Here is an 18,452-nt window from a genome sequence, read left to right as displayed (position 1 = left end):
GGAATGGACAAGCATGGATTTACCATGGGCAAATTGTGCCTGATCAATGTCATGGAATGACGGAGACAAGGTGCTGTGGGCAAGGGGAGAGCACAGGGCCTTGCTTCCTTGGATGGTACCAAGGTTTTTCACACTTCCATTAGCATCCCTGGAGACAAACTGGATACAGACTGAATGGATGGCTGGATGGGTTGCGCAGTGCGTGGAAAAAATGGCTGAACCAGTGGTTCAGCACTGAACTAGCAGAGAGTTACTAGTGGTGTTGCTTGGGGGCTGGTACTGGTGCCAGTGTTGATCAGTATTTTCTTTAATGATACAAATGGTAAGATGGAGTGCACCCTCAGCAAGTCAAAGGTGACACCAAATTGATGGAAGTAGTGGGTATGCAGGAGGGCAGAACTGCTATTCAGAGCGACTTAAGAAATTTGGAATGGACTAACAGGAACCCCATGAAGTTCAACAAAAAGAAAGGCAGAAAATAGCTTTGTAGATAAGGTCTGGGGATCCTAATGGGCAATAAATTGGTCAGGACTCAGCAGTATGACTTTCTAGCCACAAAAGCAAGCTGAAGGCTGGGCTGTGTGATCAAGAATGTAGCCAGCAGGTTGAGAGAAGGGGGCTTCCTGCTCTGCACTTCTGAGACTGTGGACCCCCATACAAGAGGGACCAAAGAACTGGAGGGTGCAGAGTTGAAGACCACCAAGGTGGTCAAGTCTGGAACCCATGGCTTAACAGGAAATACAACCAGCTCTTGCAGCCTTTCATCTGAGAAGAGAAGGCTGAAGGAGGCTCCAGTTGACTCCAACCATCTGTAGGACAATTATGAAGAAGATGGAGCTAGACTCCTCTTAGAGGTGCACAGTGGAAGTACAGGCAAGAGGCAGCAGTCACAAGTCGCAGCAGTGGAAGTTGTTGGTTGAGCATAAGGAAGAATACCCTCCATTGAGAGGGTGGTGGAGCAGGTGCTAAAAGAGGTGGTGAATTCTCCATCCCTGGGCAGGCTCCTGAGCAGCATGATCTAGCTTTGAAGCTAGGCCTGCCTTGAGCAGGACTAGAGACCTTCAGGTGCTGTGAAAGTAGTCTTTCGTATTTCCCTTTTCTTGAAATAATGGTTTGTTAGTGCATGAAAATTAGTAACTATGCTGTCTAGTTTTTAGGGGAACAATGCAAAAATATTTGCCCTAAATCCTTCATGTGCAGCTTATGTCAAATTCCTAGCTTTAGATCTTTTGAAGTGGATGTTAGTGAATCATGTGGTTGTCTTTCCATGAATTAAAAATAAGCCAAGCCTCTTTCTCCTTAAAAGACCCAGTTATGTTCAGCAGTACTTGAGGTGGTGATGCATTTTTGCCACGTTAGTGAGCATGCGTATGGCTTAAGAATGGGAGCATTGTCTACAGCCCTGCTTACTTCTGCTTAGTTTGAACCTTATTTGAGTGGGAGATTTTTAGTGAAAAACTCTGAAAACTGTCTTATGGCATAAAGTGACCTCGCTGGCGAAGAAGCAGGTTTTGCTGATAGCTTGCTTGCTTCCAGGAGTTCGAAGTCATTAATGCCCAACATCTGTTGAGCTTCAGGAGAATGTGGCTGTAACACTACAGGGAATGCCAACCCTTAAATATGGGTGCATTCAGTTACACACTTCTTATCTTTGTGAATATCACTTACCATTCTGCAGGATTTTTTTAATTCATACTGGTATTCATGTAACTCTCAAGTAAGGCAGCTTCTAAAATCTTTGTATGAAGGACACTAAAAATATTCATTTTTTTCTTCTGAATTTGCTTAAGCTCTGTAGGTTTGAACTTTAGACCTTTTCCATCAAATGAAGTAGCTTAAGAGTGTATGCAGAATTTTAGCTTATGTTTCGCCTGCAAAAAGACTTGGGCTTGGTGTTGCATGACATCCTGGAGGAAGTTCTGTGCTAACTTGGCTCAGATCATTTTGATGCATGGGCTCTGAGTGGGCACACACCTGAGAGAATACACAAAATACTCGTATCCTAAAAAGGGCTAGCAGCCATGTAGGCCAAAACTTCCATGGTCTTCAAATTAAATGCTCATTTTTGTTTAACGGATTAATTGACTAGTGAAGTGCAACAATTTAGGCAATGAGATGTGGAACTGTGGGACTAAAAAATACTTTGATTATTTCGATAGATGTTAAAAGGAGAGTTTAATGTACTGAGTAGCTGAGGCTGCCTTTTTAAGGGTAGACATGCAGTGAGATAATATTCTGCCTTCTGAGGGGTTTTTAAGTAACAATGTTTATTCCATTTTTTATGTGTGCTTTATGAAATGTTATTACTCTTTCTGGCATTGTGTGTGCCCTGTTCTTGTATTCGGAGGCAGCTTTGTGATTTCCTGCATCTCCAAATCTTTGCATTGCTTTTTATCTAAATGCCCAGAGGTAGTTGCACTATCCCATAAAGTTTCCAGGACCTCTACGTGGATTATTAGGCTGAGGATGTTGGATAAGGCCTAAATCGGATAGACACGTTCCATGGTGTGTTTAAGGGCTTGTATGCATTACGAATGGGAGACAGTGCTCAGGTCTAAGGTGAGATACTAGGAGTAGGAGGTTTGTCCGTGTAGCAGTTAGTCGGCACAACACCAGCAAACCCCTTGCTGCTGATGTCATGGTGGGGCAATGCAGCCGGCTTGCTCAGGCTCTGCGGCACAGGGACTGCGGCGGTCACTGGCACGGAAGGTGGGCTGGCATGGGTCGGGGTCGTGCGTGGACAGCAGCCTGTGCCTGCAGAGTGGTCCTCATTCTGCAGCTCCGTGGAGTGGAGGCCTGCCTGGAGGTGGATCTACAGCGTGCCTCGCTGGGGATTTTTAGTGTCTCTGTAATTGCTCATGTAACAAGCACACAAAAAGATTGCTGAATGTGAAGGCTTTCGTTCCAATTTCTTCATTTTATGTCATCTGAAGAGAGAGACGGCAGAAGGGAGCAGGGGCTGGGATCAGAGTTACAAGCTCTCTTGCTGGTTTGACTGTGAATTTGTTTCTAACCTTTTTTTGAGAGGTTTCATCTCTCTCAGACTCTGTTTCCGAACTGGAAAAATAAGGAAGGTATCAGTGATCCCACCTTTTATTAAATTGCTTTGAAATCTGGATTCAGGACAGAACGAATAAGAGCTAAGCTTTTTTTTTTCTTTCTTCTTTCCAGTGAATTTGGTTCTGCCACAGCAAGGTAGCTAACAAGTCTTTCAGTAGAAAAATAATAGAAGATGATGTTTGGTAACGGTATGTTTTTAACTTTGGTTCTGTCTCTACGTTCTAATGCTTTCTCTATAGAAGATAGAAATTTGTGTATATTGCTGTAGCTCTACTGAAGTATGTTACAGAAGTTAAAATAGCATCTTCCTTTTAGGCTCTTAAAGGTCCATTGTAAAGAAACCCAGGTATTTTCCTTGGTTGGTTGGCTGCCTGACACTGACTTCCATGTTTGTGTCTGGGAGTTTCCAAATGCAGATACAAGCACATACGTGTCTCTGATTACACACTGAATTCAGGATTTGATGTGCTCTGTGTGTTTTGCACAGGTGGTCTGCATGGCATGCGCCCCAGCTTGCATCCCCTCTTGGGCACACTGTATTGCATGGGCACATTTAGCCATTTTTTGGGATACCTAGTCAGCCCAGCTCCTTATACGTGCAGAATAAGAGGATATTTGAGGTGGGAGACAGAAGACCTGAAGTTAATTGTTCCCGTTATGAGACCAATATGTTAAGTCACCAAACTTGGCTGAGTATCAAAGGTTTGGGCCTGTGTAAGATCACAGGTTGGGTTGAGTGTAAAATTGAAACCTCTTGATACGGCACTGTGGATTTTTTGCTTTATCTGGTGTGAGGAATGCTTAGAAGATGCTTTATTCTCCAGGATTTTTGTGTACGTTCAGCTGAGGTCCTAATAACTCACGGACTTTAACATGTCAGAATTTTCTTATTATAAGAAACCATGAAGTTGTACTGAAAAAGCTCTGAATAATGAACTGATATTTGTGCCTTGTTTTGTTTCCATGGATAAGTTTGGGGTTTTTTTTTCCCTTTTAATTCTTTAGTCCTGAACTCACCTGTCTTCTGGCCCAAAGTCAGTTTATTAGAATGCTTAAACTTAGGCTTAATTTAAGCATCTGCTTACCATTGCAGGACCGAGAGTTGCATAATAGCATAAAAATAAGTAATAGAAATAACAACTTCTTTAAAATTTAAAAAGTGGGGAAAATTATTTTTTTAAATACCAAATTGAAGTTAAAATGAAAATAACCACTAGATGGCACTTGAAAATTGTGTGTTGAGAGAGTACATCTGCTTTCAAAATCATTACAAATTTTGGCAGACCCAAAAGGATTTTATGTGGATCTGCATAGTTCTGAGAGATGGTGTTGTTTCCAAAAACAGTCAATGTTCTTTTAACTGTATCTGCTTCTTCTGTGATCAGATTAAACCACTGCACTAAGGAATCTAGTCTGCATGAAAAGCTTGTTCCTGATGCTTAAAATGCTGCATTTAGAAAGAAGAGAAATACATATATAACTGATAAACGTGCACATTTGTTTGGTTTTCACTTACTTATATTCAGCTTCTTAACAAAGTTCTGCTCTGCCCTGGCATTCTGTTTACCCTCGTGGATTATGCCTAGTTTGAGATACAATGTATTTTGACAAAATATTGCTGTTTTAATATTTCTTTTAATATTATTTTAGGTCAATAGCTTGGAAATTACCCAGAGTCTGGTAGGGAGCATTCAGACAGGGAACACAGACTCCAAGGGTTCACTTTTCACTGCTTTTTTGCTTCACCCACTTTTTTGTCTTGGTGTAGGGGGAGGGGATGGAAGGAGACTGTCACAGTTTGGTTCCGCATAAAATGCGATAGTAGATAGGAATGTTTTATCAAGTAATTCTTGAGGTGTTTCTGTCAGTGATTGTTGCACAAGCCTGTTCTGTTTTGTTTGGAATTTTCGTGTAGCATCTTTATGGTTGTTCCTGAGGTGCGTAAGAGTTACATCATTGTGATTTATGAGCTAATAATATTGAAGATGAGCAAAGCTGAGTAAATACTGTCTGTAGCCACTAATTTGATTCTTCTTCTGTAGGAGCAGTGGGTAGTAGCTGTTTTGAGGGATGGTTTGGACAACTGTCTTAGCCAATTGCACTTGAGTTGAAGAGAACGAAAGTAGACAAACTATAATACTGGGTTGTGCAAGGATGTTTTATGGCCTGTTAAATATATATTGAGGGACTAATTCTTTCATTTGCTCATACAGCTGTATGTGGGTCCCCTGACACTGGTAGTAATTACAACTGAATTTTATTATGAAAGCTTCATTATGCACATGGTAAACCTTAGAATGGATTACAGTAGCGATGGACACAGCCGCATTGTCCCGGCTTTGCAGAAGACACTGGGACACAATCAACAAGAGGTGAAAAGGAGAGTCGAACAATTTTGCCATTCATCTGTGCTTCCCCTGCGATGTCTGCTGGAGGAACGTCCCCTCTTTTGTGCTGCTCAGTGCTGTGCAAAAGCATTTGGCTGTGTTTCTGCCGTGACTGGACCCTACAGCGCTTTGTATGCCTACTAATTGGAGATAAAAATGAAGCTTTGGGAGTGGCAAGTCAAAAAGATTGACTCTTTCTTGTTGTTGTTTTTTTTGCCATTCAGAGGGTCTCATCCTCTGAAGGCTGTGAGCAGAAGTCCAGGCCATCCCTTTTGTTCACATAATATTTGAATTGACTTTGAGTTCTTTCCCGATAGGCCCTTCACTGAGGAAGCTGTTGCTGAACTGCAGAGGCTCTTATGGGAATGAGCTGATGGAGAGTACCCATGTACTGAAATTCATTGTTTGCTGTGGCCAGCGTACCTGTGATCTCACTGGCTCTAAAGCTCTTTATGCTGAGATTAACTGTTTAATGACTTGCAAAAGCTAGTGGGAACTCCTGGTGATCCAGTTAACAGATCACCAAGAATTTCGTTTTAGGACGATGTTAAAATAACGGCAAAACACAGGAATGACAGCTGTCTTTCTAGAAAAGCTGCTCTTCATGCAGGCTCAGGTAGTCCTGATCACACAGGAGCACAAAGCAAATTTTTTGGGATGTGTATGCAAATGCTTTCTCAGTTCTGGACCCTTGTTTTCATTGCTGTCGGGCAAGTGTTCTCTCTGTCAGAATTTAACTTGCTAAAAGTCGGTGTTTTTTGGATTGCGCTGTTGCTATGGCCTGTGATGCTCTGCAGACAAGCACTCGTCTCCTGCCCGAGAGGTGGCTGCATTTCGCAGTCTGCTCTGTGTTCCTGGAGGAAAAGCGCGCTGTTGATAAATTGCTCTGGCGTCAGCAGAGGGCTTTTGTAGCTCTGCGTTGTCGTTATCCCCCTCTCCGTGGGAGGAAGCGTGGCAAAGCAGGCTGGGCTCTGCCTCCTCATGGTGAGCCTGAGGCGCGAGCTCCCGTTCCCCTCCCTACCGGTCCGTGCCCTCGTTCCAGCCGTTCCACACCCCCCTCCCCCCGGCTGTCCGTTTAGAACCCCGGGGCCGATTTCCAGGTAAACATTCCAGCCCCTTCACCTGCCGATCGGGCTCGGCGTCCGCTCTGCGCCCTCCCGGCTCCGAGGCAGCCTTCAGCAGCAGCCTACTGCCAGGGCAGCCGCTGCCCGTCCCCTCGCCATCAGGTATTTACTGCCGCCTCCCCCTCCCGAAGCGCTGGGTGCTGGCTCGGTGGCGTGTGGGCACAGGAGCCCTAAAACGGCCGGCGTGCCCAGCCCCTTGCCTGCGAGTCGGGTGCGGTGGGAGCGGTGCCCCCCTGTGCCCCAGCCGGTGCCCTTGCTGTGCTCTGGGGAGAGTTCCCTGTCCCAGTTCCCTGCCCCCAGCCGCCCCGCAGCCCTTGCCTGCCCTCACTGCACCTCCCTGTCTGCCTGGCCGCGGCAGGGCTGCCTGGTCCAGCACCCCGGAGGCTCCTTTCCAGCCGCCGCTGGTCCTGCACGGGAAGCAGGGCCATGGTGCGGGTACCGGCCGTTTTGTCGCGGACCTGGCGCAGGTCACCGCTGGCACTGGGCAGCAGCAGCGTTTCTGATGCCTCCGATCCCTCCTGCTCCCGAGCTGCGGTTGCTGTTTGTGCAGCATTATTCCCATACCCTCTCCTTCTTCTGGGTTTAATGCTGACCAGCTGAACAGGTCAGGCGCTGGGTTTGCGGATGTGCGTTGGGTTTGAGCGGCATTGGTGTTCCGTTTTGGTGCGGAATCGGTAGGTTTCTGCCAAACAGAAGTCACGTGGGCCAAACAGAGCGAACGTTTCCTGTGGGGTCGGTGGCCTGTCGTTTCATCCAGGAGATTTTCATTAAAGGCTTGGTCCAAAATACAGCTGAATCTGTTGTGCCCCATCTCAGCAAGTCAGTTTGAAAAGTGTTTGTCCCTTTGTTATTTTTTAAAAATTAGTAATTAGTTTTTGAAGTCCTGGTTTTTTTCTGAGGTTTATTTAAGATAAAGCATAGTAGAAAATAGAAGCTTGACCACTTCCTAAACTATTTCTAATTTATAAAGGTGGGTTTTTGTAGGTCTGGGAGCTGATTCCCGCAAGCCTGGTAGTTGGTACCTTCCAGCATTGAGAAGTTACAAGATAAATGTACTGATTTGGTTTTACCTATGAAGTGGCTGTTACCTGGCTTTCAGACGAGAGAAAAAACAGCCAAATGGGGGAAAAACCCAACATAATGAAAGACTTTAGAGAACCAGGGGGATGTCGTTGTTATGAAGATTGTCCTAACTCCCATCCAGCCATCCTACTTGCATTCTGTGCTTTTTGAGTACATTTTAAAATACTCTGCATTTTAATTATGTTTGAAATATCATGCACCACTTAGTTTTCGTAATAGGATTGAATTTTTTTACGTTTCGTGTAGGGGGTGAGGGCGATGACCCACGACAGTCTGGGCGGTTTGTTCAGCAGTGCCACTGCGCCGAGGTCCGGGGCGCTGGGCGAGCCCCCAGCAGGCAGTTCCCTTCTGCGGCTCCGGCATGGCTGCCTGTAAGGGAGTGCTCGGCTCACTGGGACTCGGCCTCCGTGTCCCTTGTGTCCACAGTGGCCACCCGCTTCTGCTTGGCATTGTGGGTGTGGAAAACAGATTATTTGCTGCTGTCTTTTATGTGTTCAAAGCCTGTTATTTGTCTTTGTCAAGCTAAATGATGTTAGTTCTCACAGAGCTTTGCCTTCATTTTTCTTTGCCCTTTTTCTTGATTCTTTTTTCTTTTCTTTGCCCTTTCTTCACCCTTTTTTCTTTCCTGATCTTTTCATGTCGTTTTACTGTTAGTTCTCTTTTTTTTTTTTTTTTTTGAGTGTGTTTTCAAGACTACAGCTACCAAGTTGTAGTTTGACAAGTAGTTTACCTTGCTGACAACAACAAGCGCTTGCTGGCAGCCTAGGTGTGATACACTCTTAACTTGGGTTTCTGGTACTGTAGCTAATGTAGCACTCCAAAGTTTGGGTTACATACTGAATTTCAGGCCAAGTGTTGGTTGAAATACTTGGCTGAGTAGGGCCAAGTCAGGTGTGTTTGCTCTCTGTCAGGGGTGTAAGGAAAACCCAGGGGTCAACATCTATGTTAAGTTTTGTCCTTTTAATTTCCTAATCAGTTTTCTTGTGTACTGTAATGATAGGATCCAGTTCCTAAGTGTCTTTTGAGGACAATTTTGTAGCAGGCAGGGTTTGCCTGTCTTTCACTTATTTTAATGAGGATGTTGCTAAAGGCTGAAGAGCTACCTGCAAAGTAAAATAGTGTTTTATTTCTTTATGTAGTCTTCTGCAAATGAAGAGGGAAAAAAAAGAGAACTGGAAAGGAAAGGAAGCAAGAAATTGTTATTTAAAATCAGCCATCATTAAAAGACTTTACAATAGATTACATATCTCTTCCTAACTTTTCAAGCTTAATTTATTTTATTATGCTTAAGTCTCATGGAAAGATTCATGTTTGTTTAGTATCTTTCGGAATCGTCAAATCATTTAGGTTGGAAAAGACCCCTAAGATCATAGAGTCCAACTGTTAACCTAACACTGCCAAGTCCACCATGAAACCCAGTCCCTAAAACCACATGGTTTTAAGACACAGTTGCCTGAAATGGTGACACAAGGTCAGGGCAGAGTATTCATCGCACAGAATAGGCAAAATGTGTGAGGTTGTCTTGGTGTGAGGTTTTCTTGTGCCATTCTGTGCACTTGCTGTCTGCATGTGGTTTCCATTTTGAAAGCAGATTTGGAGAGAGCTAGCCCTTGAAATGCCTTTACAACTATTCTGACGGATAGCTCTGAAGAATTGACTATGACTGCATTAACCAAAAGCAAAACTAAATCATAGGCACATAAAAAGGCAAGTGAACACTACTAACAAAGTTATTCCCACCACCACCCCCCCCTTTTTTTTTTTAAATTGAAGCATCCTGATATCATGGTAATAGTGAGTACAGTTGTGAAACATAAAGTGCTTTTCGTACTAGACAAAACCTGATTTAGTACTCTGCTTTAAAAAAACCCAGATAACATCTTATATTTTGTGCATGTGTGAATGGGCAGAGAGAGAGTAGAGCTAAAGTATAAAATCTGCTGATTTTTATAATAAGTTGCTTTTATTCCTCTTTGGTAGATGTGAAAGATTTACTTCAAAAAAAAAATTTGAACTAAGTGCAGTTGACATTGTTTTGATGATCTTGGGGTTTAGTTTTATGTATTAGAGAACAAAGAAAGGAAGCAACTCGGATCTGAGTTTAAGAGAGTAAGGAATAGCTTAAAATCATTTATGAAGATGGAAGAGCATGTCATTAAAAATTAAGTGAGACTTGTTGCTGTGTTGCTAAGCGTTTCGTGTGGTGACAGTCTATCTTGAACCTCTTCTAGCAAACAGGATTCCATTGAGTCTCAGCATGTCCCCCATTAAATCATCACATCTCCGAAAGTTAGAAAGCTCATTATAATGGCTTTCCACTGCGAGATGATAAAGAATATATTCACTGACTGGTCAGTAATTAGTGTCAACTAGTTCTTGTCCTTCATTATAGAAATATTCTGGTTCAATTATTCCAGAGCTGAAAGAAATTTATTTTTTAAAAAAACTGTTTGTATTCATGTAGATGTATTTTACTGCCAGCAATCTCCTTTTGCTTTTATTTGAAAATCCAAATAGCTCTTCAGCCCACTAGACCTGTGAGAACATGAATTCTTTTCCCAGTCTCCTGCTTCTTTGTTGAAACAGCTCAGTTCACTAACTGGGTAGCACCCAAAACACCAAGCCATAGTGTCATAGTTCAGTCCTCTTTTCTCTTTTTCGTATTTGTGTTTGTAGGGTAGTAGAGAATTTAGATAGTATAAAACAGAGCAGAAAGCGTGGAAAACCCACATGAAATTTTTGCTTTGCTTCTTTGTACCAGTAATCTGCATGACATCAGCTGAGGGCCCAGCTGGACTCCAGGAAATGTGGTTTTAATGTAGCAGGAAAACAGAAATTCATTTCCACTATCCTCATGGAAATGAGTGTTGCTGAAGTTCAGACATTCTTCCACAGAGAACCTTCCAACAGGGACTGCACCATAGTCACAGTTCACATCTCTGGGATTCTGCTTTTGCAGGTCTTGGATTTCTTTCTAGCCTATATTGACATATGCCTTACAGCGCTTATTTACTTTTAAAGACCTTTATAAGGATTTGGGTGTTTGTGGGCACAGTTTGAGGAACGCCTGGTGAGTGCAGATTGTTCAGCACAAGCACTAGTGGCATTCTCAGTGGCAGATCAACCATGGAATGAGATAGTCCCAAAATAAGGACCACAGAAGTTGGTCACCTGTCTATGTCAGGTTTTGTAAATAACAGAGGAAGATAGGAGGAAAACAAAACGAACACTCAAAAAATGAAGACTTACATTCAGTTGTGTAATTGATAGAGAAACGTACGCTGTAAAAAGCTAAACAATCATTCTTCTTCCCCACTCCCCTCCACCATCCAGCTCTTTTCCTAAGGAATCGTTTTGTGTGGTTTTTTTTTTTTCTGTGGAGCCCTATTAGGTATACATAGATACAAGACATTCAAGAAAACTGTAATTCTTTGCTTAATAATTCCAGGATCAGAAAGGGAATAATACAGCCAACACAAAAAGAAAAGGAAAAAAATTGTTAATTTTTTTTACTGGTGTAATATCTCTGTAACATTTAATCTGTATCTACACTAAAAGTAGATGTAGAACATCACCCTGAAGGTATCTCTTGCTGTCAGTGGATGATGAATGTCAGCCTTGACAGGTATCCTCAGGTGATGTTGTAAAGGTGTGTGTGGCTAATTTTAAGCAAAACTGTCCATACTTTTGTCTTGTCTTGTTGGAATATTCCTACTTTCTCCCTAGAGTCTGTCACTTTTGTTGTCATCCTTAAGCTGAGAAATATCTTGTAAAATCTTGTTTTCTGGTTTTAATTGTTTTTCTTCTTGCTAACTTCTAAAAGCCTCTTGCCTTAAAAGCCATCTGCCTTAAAAGATACATGATATTTTTACTGCTGCTGTAAAAGAAATTGCTTTTTTTGGTGATAAAGTTCATAAATTCCAGTTACCGCGAACTTTGGATGCTGTGTGTCTTGTATACTTTTAAGCACCGGATCCTGCAGAGACTGCTCATGACTTGTTCTGTGACTTTCTATGGAACTATTTAATTGCCAAGCTTAAGCACATGCTTCAGTTCTTGCAGGGTGCAAGTCCAGGTCTCTTTTGAAAAGCTTGCTGGTAGGGATGCTTGCCAGCACTGTGGGATCCCTGAGAGAGAGAGCCGGAGCTGGTATTTTTGCTTGATTCTGTCTGCCAGCTTCCTGTCTCCCATACAAAACAAGCAACTAACATGCTATAGATGATACGTGGAGAGGAAAAATAAATCAGATAAATAAATAGAACCTGAAGAGTCTGCTAAATGGATTCTGTTGATGTTTTGCCATTCAACAAATAAAGAATGCCAGTAAAACTTGTGCTGTCATTTAATCATACACGTTTTCACCTGACCATGGAGTGTCTTGTCTAAGTAGTTACGCTATGTCTTGCCAAAATCTTCTGAACAAAAACTAAATGGAAGTGGCCATGTTAGCTGTGTTTTGCGTTTGACTGGATTTTTTTTTAATGGGACAGCCTCTCTCATAATTATGTAATTATATGTGACTATATCAACAATTGTGACAGAAATGCCCATGAAGTGTGGGTGTAGTAATATGGAAGATGAAGCAATCCAAAGGAAGACAAGTTCATCACACTGTCAGCATCAATTTTAAGAAAAGTCTTGTGTGATGTAATAGAGAATTAGAACATTTTTCATGATGCCAGTCCTACTTATGACTGAGGCATCAGCAAAATGTGAACACCAAAAAAGTCTCATAAATGTACGTCAAGACTTAGGAGGACTTAAATAAGCAAAACATGGGGGAAAAGGATTTGGAAACACAGAAGTATTTTAAATAGGGGCTGAAATAGTTTATCTGTTCATGTTATGAATGACCCCCTGTTTTACAGGAAAGAAGAGAGGGCATAGGGGATAGAATATATAGCTTGACATGCTTAAGGGACAGGGGGCTTCCAGGCCATGCCATAAAAGTAAAGTTTGAAGTCAGTCTGTGACCTCAGTCCTTCCATCAGTGGGGTGAAATCAGGAGATTTTTTGCTGTTGATAATTGCAGAGATTCACTCCGAGTGACTGTATGTCTTTCTGTGCTAAATGGTGCCTGTGTAACAGCCAGGACCTGACTTACTCTGTCTTAGATCTCCTAAATGCTTGTGCAGCTGACACAGTGATGACCCATCTTGCTAAAAAGCCTCTTTATAGTAGAACTGCTGCTCAGGGTGATGACTAAGGTAAAATGGTTCACAATTTAAGAAAACAACCTAATGAACATCACTTGAATTCCTGGAGCTGAGCATACGTTTTCTATTTCAGCACTACTGTGCAGTGAGCTTTGGTTAGTTTATTTTAGGGGTAACTGGGTGTTCAGTACGTAGCCCTTCATGCATGCAAAACAAAAATTGATCTGGGCAGTAGTAAAGAGACGTAACACACTGAGAGCCCCTTTGGGGTTTGCAAGGTTACCAGTGCCTAGGCTCTGTGCTGCCTTGCCAAGCTCAGCATGGAGCGTAGGCAGGGCCTCAGGGATCATGGAGAACACATGTAAATACACCGTGAGGTCACTTAGTCCTGTGAAGTTTTCTCTTGCTCATCTTTCAAAGGGCAGTAGGCAGAGAGGTGCCAGCTGAAGGCGATGCTGTTGTTGACATAGCCTGGAGACTTCAGCTGAGCTTTGTAAAGGAGGGTCTTGGAGCACCCTTCAAACATCACTTTCACACTAACAAGGCAGAAGGCTGCCAGTAATCTCAACTTACTTAGGTCTGACAGTAGACAGAAGCCATATGATTAGCTCAGCTAGTAAAGTCAGTGATAAGGGCTGGAGTAGCTGACTCCCCGTTGTACTTCTAGCGCATTTATCCTGCTCAGAAATAGCCCGTGTACTTTATTGACTACAGTGATAGGCAGGTCTCTGTCATTTAGCAAACTGGGACCTAATGAATCTCTACTACCCACCAGAACTGAAGTTCCTGCTTGAACAGTAATTCAGCTACTTTGTCAATTTGTGTCCGAAAATACCGCAAACAAAAGCAAATGGCGGTTCAGCAATTTAGAAAGAGACAGATGGAAAGCATGATGCAGTGTGGTACATGGTGGAGGTGGGGGGGGACAGAAACAAAGTCAAACTTGCATTTCGTGATACTGGATTGCAGCTTGATTTTTTCCACACTTTAATGTGCTTTTAAAGCCAGAGGTGTTTGTTTCTGTGTATTTAGATCCACTTGGCAAGTCAGGGACAAAGATTTAGATGAAATGGTGTGTGATTATGTTCTATATGATACTCGCTGAAAAGACAGGAGTTGGTTACAGAAAATGAATAGAGGAGCGGGTGCTGTGAAATCAAAGTTTAAATGTGCTCCAGGCAGAAGTGGTGTGATGGGGACAGAAAACTGTGGAACTTAAGGGCAAGCTGCTACAAAGTTACAGGGCATCCTTGACTGGTGGGGGGCCAGGTACTGCTGACGAGCTGGGGGGAACTAACAAAATCTAGTACTCATCCAGGAAAATGCGATTTTTAAATGTAGGTTACAATTTCTGAACCTACTTCCTTCAGGATTCAGTTGTTCCCTCCAGCAAGCAGTGTCTGAAGGTCCTTCAGCTTTCTGTGCTGTTGGAGTCTGCGGGGTCACCACATTTCTGGTGCAAATGAGGGCATATTGCCAAAATGCCCTTGAGTGAGGTAACGAACAAGAAACACGTATGAAAGAGATGGGCCGGAGCTGTACAGGCTGTAGCTCCTGAGTGCTGCTGTGTGAGATGGTTCTGGTGAGGCTCACTCTCACAGTGGCACCAGGGCCTGGGCAACCAGTGTAAGTGTCACAGCTTTTTTTTTTTTCTGCCACTGTAGGCTGAAACGTCAGTGCTCTAGCAGGCATCCTCCAGAAAGCAGCATCCTAAAATGCAGTGTGGCCTTGCAGTTATGGAGCACTATCTCTTTTGATGCCCATCTTAGAGTTAAACAGAGCTTCTCCTGGCTTCACCTGCAGGACTAGAACTAAGCCCATCTTCTTTATCCTGCTGGTGAAAAGTCCCTGTAAGACTTTATCAACTTTTGTCTGCTCTGTAAAGATCTAGCTGGCTGACTACTCTCCAGTTTGTTTTGATGTTTGCGTTGTGCTCTTGGAAAGCCAGTCACGTTCCTGTCAGGATATTCATTGACGTTACACAGTGTAAACAGAAGGCTGCAAGGGACCAGACTGTGTGCCGGCAGCGCGTGCTTCCTGTGGGCTTCAATACTCAAATGTGATGTGCTGCTTTTATTTATTTATTTATTCAGCTATTCAGCCCTTACTTGGGTAGCAGATCTTTAAGCCATTCCTTAAATTGGTAGTTAGCATGTGTTAAGCATGTCTTTTTACCAGGAGGTAGTTCTGAGGTATTTTTTAGAGGAAGACACACACATGCAAGGTAGATGTGTAAGTATGTGTAGCTTCTGCATGCACTTGGTTCAGCAGATGGTTTGGTTTGTTTGCTGTGCATGGGCTCTTGTTGATGAGTACTTTGGAAGTGTCAGGGTAGCTGCTTCTGGTTGTTTCAAATTGATGTATTAAAATTCACTTTTTTAGGCAGGGAGTCAGATTTCCCTGTTGCACTTTTTAATGGCACTTGGGAAATCCTAGCTCATAGTGTCATGGGGTTCTGCATCAACATTGCTCTGTGTAAGTGCAGGATTAGCAGATGATTGGCTGGCGATATGTTCCACTGCTCAGAAGAGAGGTGTCCTAACATTTTCAGTGGCAAAATGTGCAAAACTACAGTGGACACAGGTGTGGAAGAGCTGTGGAGTCTGTCACCCACTTGACCGGTGAATTGTGAAGGCTTTTTCTGCTGTCCTTCAGACAGGAGCACATTCAAGAGCTGGACTAGCTAGTGCCCTTGCTTTGTGCTCTAAAATTGTATATTGCTAGTTAATCTGGGAATTAGGTGGAAATGTTAAGATTGGAAAAGATACTCCATAATGATAATTGGAATAAACCTCTGTCTGTTACCTTGCCAAAAGACGTCTGGGAGTCTTGCATTAGTGCCCCATGTATTTGTCACTGGTTTAAGTATCTAGATGATGGTTGCTTGTGCTTAAGGGTTTGTTGTGAACTTACAAATATTTTTCCATGACAGGTCACAGTAATGAAAGGCAGTAGTAGGAATAAGGATCATTCGACAGAAGGAGAAGGAACTGGGAAGCGACCAAAAAGAAAGTGTCTTCAGTGGCATCCCCTGCTTGCCAAGAAACTTCTTGACTTCTCTGAAGAGGAAGAGGAAGAAGAAGAAGAGGAAGATATTGATAAGGTAGTCTTCAGTGGATGCTTTGACTGTAGAAGGTTAATGGTGATTCTCCATAGTTGTGTTTTTGTTTGCTTCTTGCTGTTCTCTTCTGTGAACAAATTCAGCCAGTTAAAAGGAGTGACGCTGTGCCCATAAGGCTATACAGGTAAATAGCAGATAACACCACAAAAGTGAGTTATCAACCACGCTTTTAAAATCTCAGACAAAACTCTGGTTTTCAGAGTTAGACTGTAAGAGGGTAACATGGGTTTTTGACACCGGTTTTTTTTTAATTGTTCATTTTAGAGAAGAAGTTAGCCTGTGATTAATAGCTGCATCTAGTGGCTTTGAGGTCATACCAAGCTAATACTTTGTATTTTTTTAATCTTTAAAAAAAGAAATAGAAGATTAAAAGAGAAAAAGAAGAAAAAGCTGTGTACAATTTTTACTGTCTTTGCATGTCAAATTCAACTTATCCTCAAAAATACTGAGAGCACAGGTGGAATAATCTCTCTCCCTTTTGATGCTTAGTATTTTGGTATTGTTTAATAATGCTGGCCTTACCCTTTTTTCGTAAGGATCCCACAATGTGGCACCTCACAAATGCACAATTAGACTCATTCTCTGTAACATGAAGTGGGAATGGGAGTTGATGGGTTTTGGAGACATGATGTTTCCATCATGTGGATAATGTTTCTGTCTGCATCTCCTTAATGCTTTGCTAAGGCAGGAAGGGAGAGGTCAGTGCTGAGGAGGCTGCCTTGAGTCACGTACTGATAAGGAAGAGTGACCTTGACAAAGATAAGGAGCAACACGGAGGAGCCTGATACTCTGACAGTGCTTTCTGTTGACCTTACAGGTCACTTGCTGGAATGCGGCATAGAACAGCCACATTGCTGTTAGGCAGGGGCCGGTTTTCTGACTCGTACAGTAATAAGTTTCACTCAGAACTAGTTTTCTGTGGTGCGTCCCTTGCAGGAATGATAGGCTGGTCTGTGGGTGGGCAGAGCATATTTTGGCAGCGTATTCTGTTCAGATTTGCCCTCTGGCTCCAGCTGGACAGCTGTGCAGTGGCTGCACTGCAGCACAGCTCACAGGCTGAGTAATAAACAGCAGGAGATGGGGGCACAACCGTTACCTTCATGCTTTCCATGCTATGCACTTTGTAGTTGCAAACAAAGTGATTGAGGTCCAAGGTAGCTGTGCTACCCGCTGAGATGATTTCTAGTTTGTAGGAAGGGTGTATGAAGGATCTCCTCCCTCCAGCCTCTTTAGGACTGTTACTAGAGAATGGTCCTCAGCTTAGAAATCTGCTCCACTTGCAAGTCGGAGTTTAAGTCTTGTAGAGAACGTGAGTGAACCTTGGACCGTCAGGTGAGGAGGTTTGATGTAGAACTCCCAAGTCTTCTGGACAGAACAGATGGCCTTTGGAGGCAGCTGTGCACCTCTCTCTTTCACACACAGCATGCACAGACTCTCGGTCTCCATGAGAAGCGTGGATAACTGAGTTTGCACTCCTTCCCGTTTGTTTCTGCTAGGTGCCACTCCTTGGCACTGATGGTTTAGAGCAGGATGCTGATGAAACTGAAGATGACGAGTCGTCAGAGCAACGAGCTCGCCGACCAATGAATGCATTTCTCTTGTTCTGCAAACGCCATCGCTCTCTTGTGCGAAAAGAACACCCTCGCCTCGATAATCGTGGCGCAACCAAGATCTTGGCAGACTGGTGGGCAGTTCTAGATCCAAAAGAAAAGCAGAAATACACTGACATGGCCAAGGAGGTATGTTCTGTCTGAATGGTGGATGTGAAAGGAGTTCATTACATACTTGTCTGTCTTCTGTTTCTCGATGTATTAAATGTTTTCTGTGGAGTCGTTCTCTTCCCTGTGTTCCTTGGCTTCCCCAGTGGGATTACGGTGCTCAGAGCAGCTGCCATTCTTGCTTTGATTCACTTGGTCGTTTGGACCAGAATGAAAAGAAACTGGTCTCTGTACACAGACTAAGCTGGCTGTAGTAGTCATTGGTACAAATATATGCACTTTGTGATAGGTATCACCTGGTAATTCCTGCGGTACAAGCATTGGCATGTGGATAGTGGCCACTGAAAACAACAACACGCAGTTCACTGTCAGCTGACAAGTGATATGTAGCTCAAGGAGTGCGTTTGCTATTGAGAATACAGGTTGCTATTATAATACAAGTGGACCAAATCAAAAGCATAGTGAACAAACGTAGTCCCTTTTTACCTTTGATGCTAAAGAATTTAAAAATTACTAGTGTTTCATGAGGTACTCTCCCTACCCATTGGTTGACCAGTGTCTGACAGAGCAGCCTTTGGTGAGGCAGAGTCCAATACCCAAATTGGAGAGCAATACATAGAATAGAGTTCCTTAACTGAGAGCAAGGGAAAGAGATTTATCCCCATACTTCACAAACTATCTTTATGTCTACTTCTAAATGAGGCTTTTTAAGAAATAGCTTGCTTGGTAAGCTGGCCCCAAGAAAGCTGTGGATATTGATAGCAGAGTGAGAGACACACAGCCAGTTACTTAGGTTGATAACA

At 43.1% G+C, this 18,452-nt stretch overlaps 1 protein-coding gene across 14 annotated transcripts in view; it reads left to right on the top strand.

Moving 5' to 3' along the window:
* BBX (BBX high mobility group box domain containing) overlaps positions 1-18,452 on the top strand; it is a 158,934-nt gene that overhangs the window by 68,026 nt on the left and 72,456 nt on the right. For 11 of the 14 annotated variants that reach the window (XM_075435493.1, XM_075435502.1, XM_075435466.1 and 8 more), the window contains 2 exons: positions 15,743-15,913; positions 17,428-17,670. In XM_075435493.1, the coding sequence (XP_075291608.1) occupies positions 15,752-15,913; positions 17,428-17,670 (405 nt within the window). In that variant the 5' untranslated portion in view covers positions 15,743-15,751. Of the gene's footprint in view, positions 1-3,171; positions 3,249-15,742; positions 15,914-17,427; positions 17,671-18,452 lie in introns of all 14 variants that reach the window. The other 3 variants (XM_075435418.1, XM_075435428.1, XM_075435484.1) reach the window with 2 other exon arrangements.

This window comes from Opisthocomus hoazin, chromosome 1, assembly GCF_030867145.1.
Source record: "Opisthocomus hoazin isolate bOpiHoa1 chromosome 1, bOpiHoa1.hap1, whole genome shotgun sequence".
In the NCBI taxonomy this organism is placed as follows: domain Eukaryota; kingdom Metazoa; phylum Chordata; class Aves; order Opisthocomiformes; family Opisthocomidae; genus Opisthocomus; species Opisthocomus hoazin.
The sequence above is the reverse complement of the archived record's forward strand: the minus strand, read 5'-3'. Positions and strand labels throughout refer to the sequence as shown.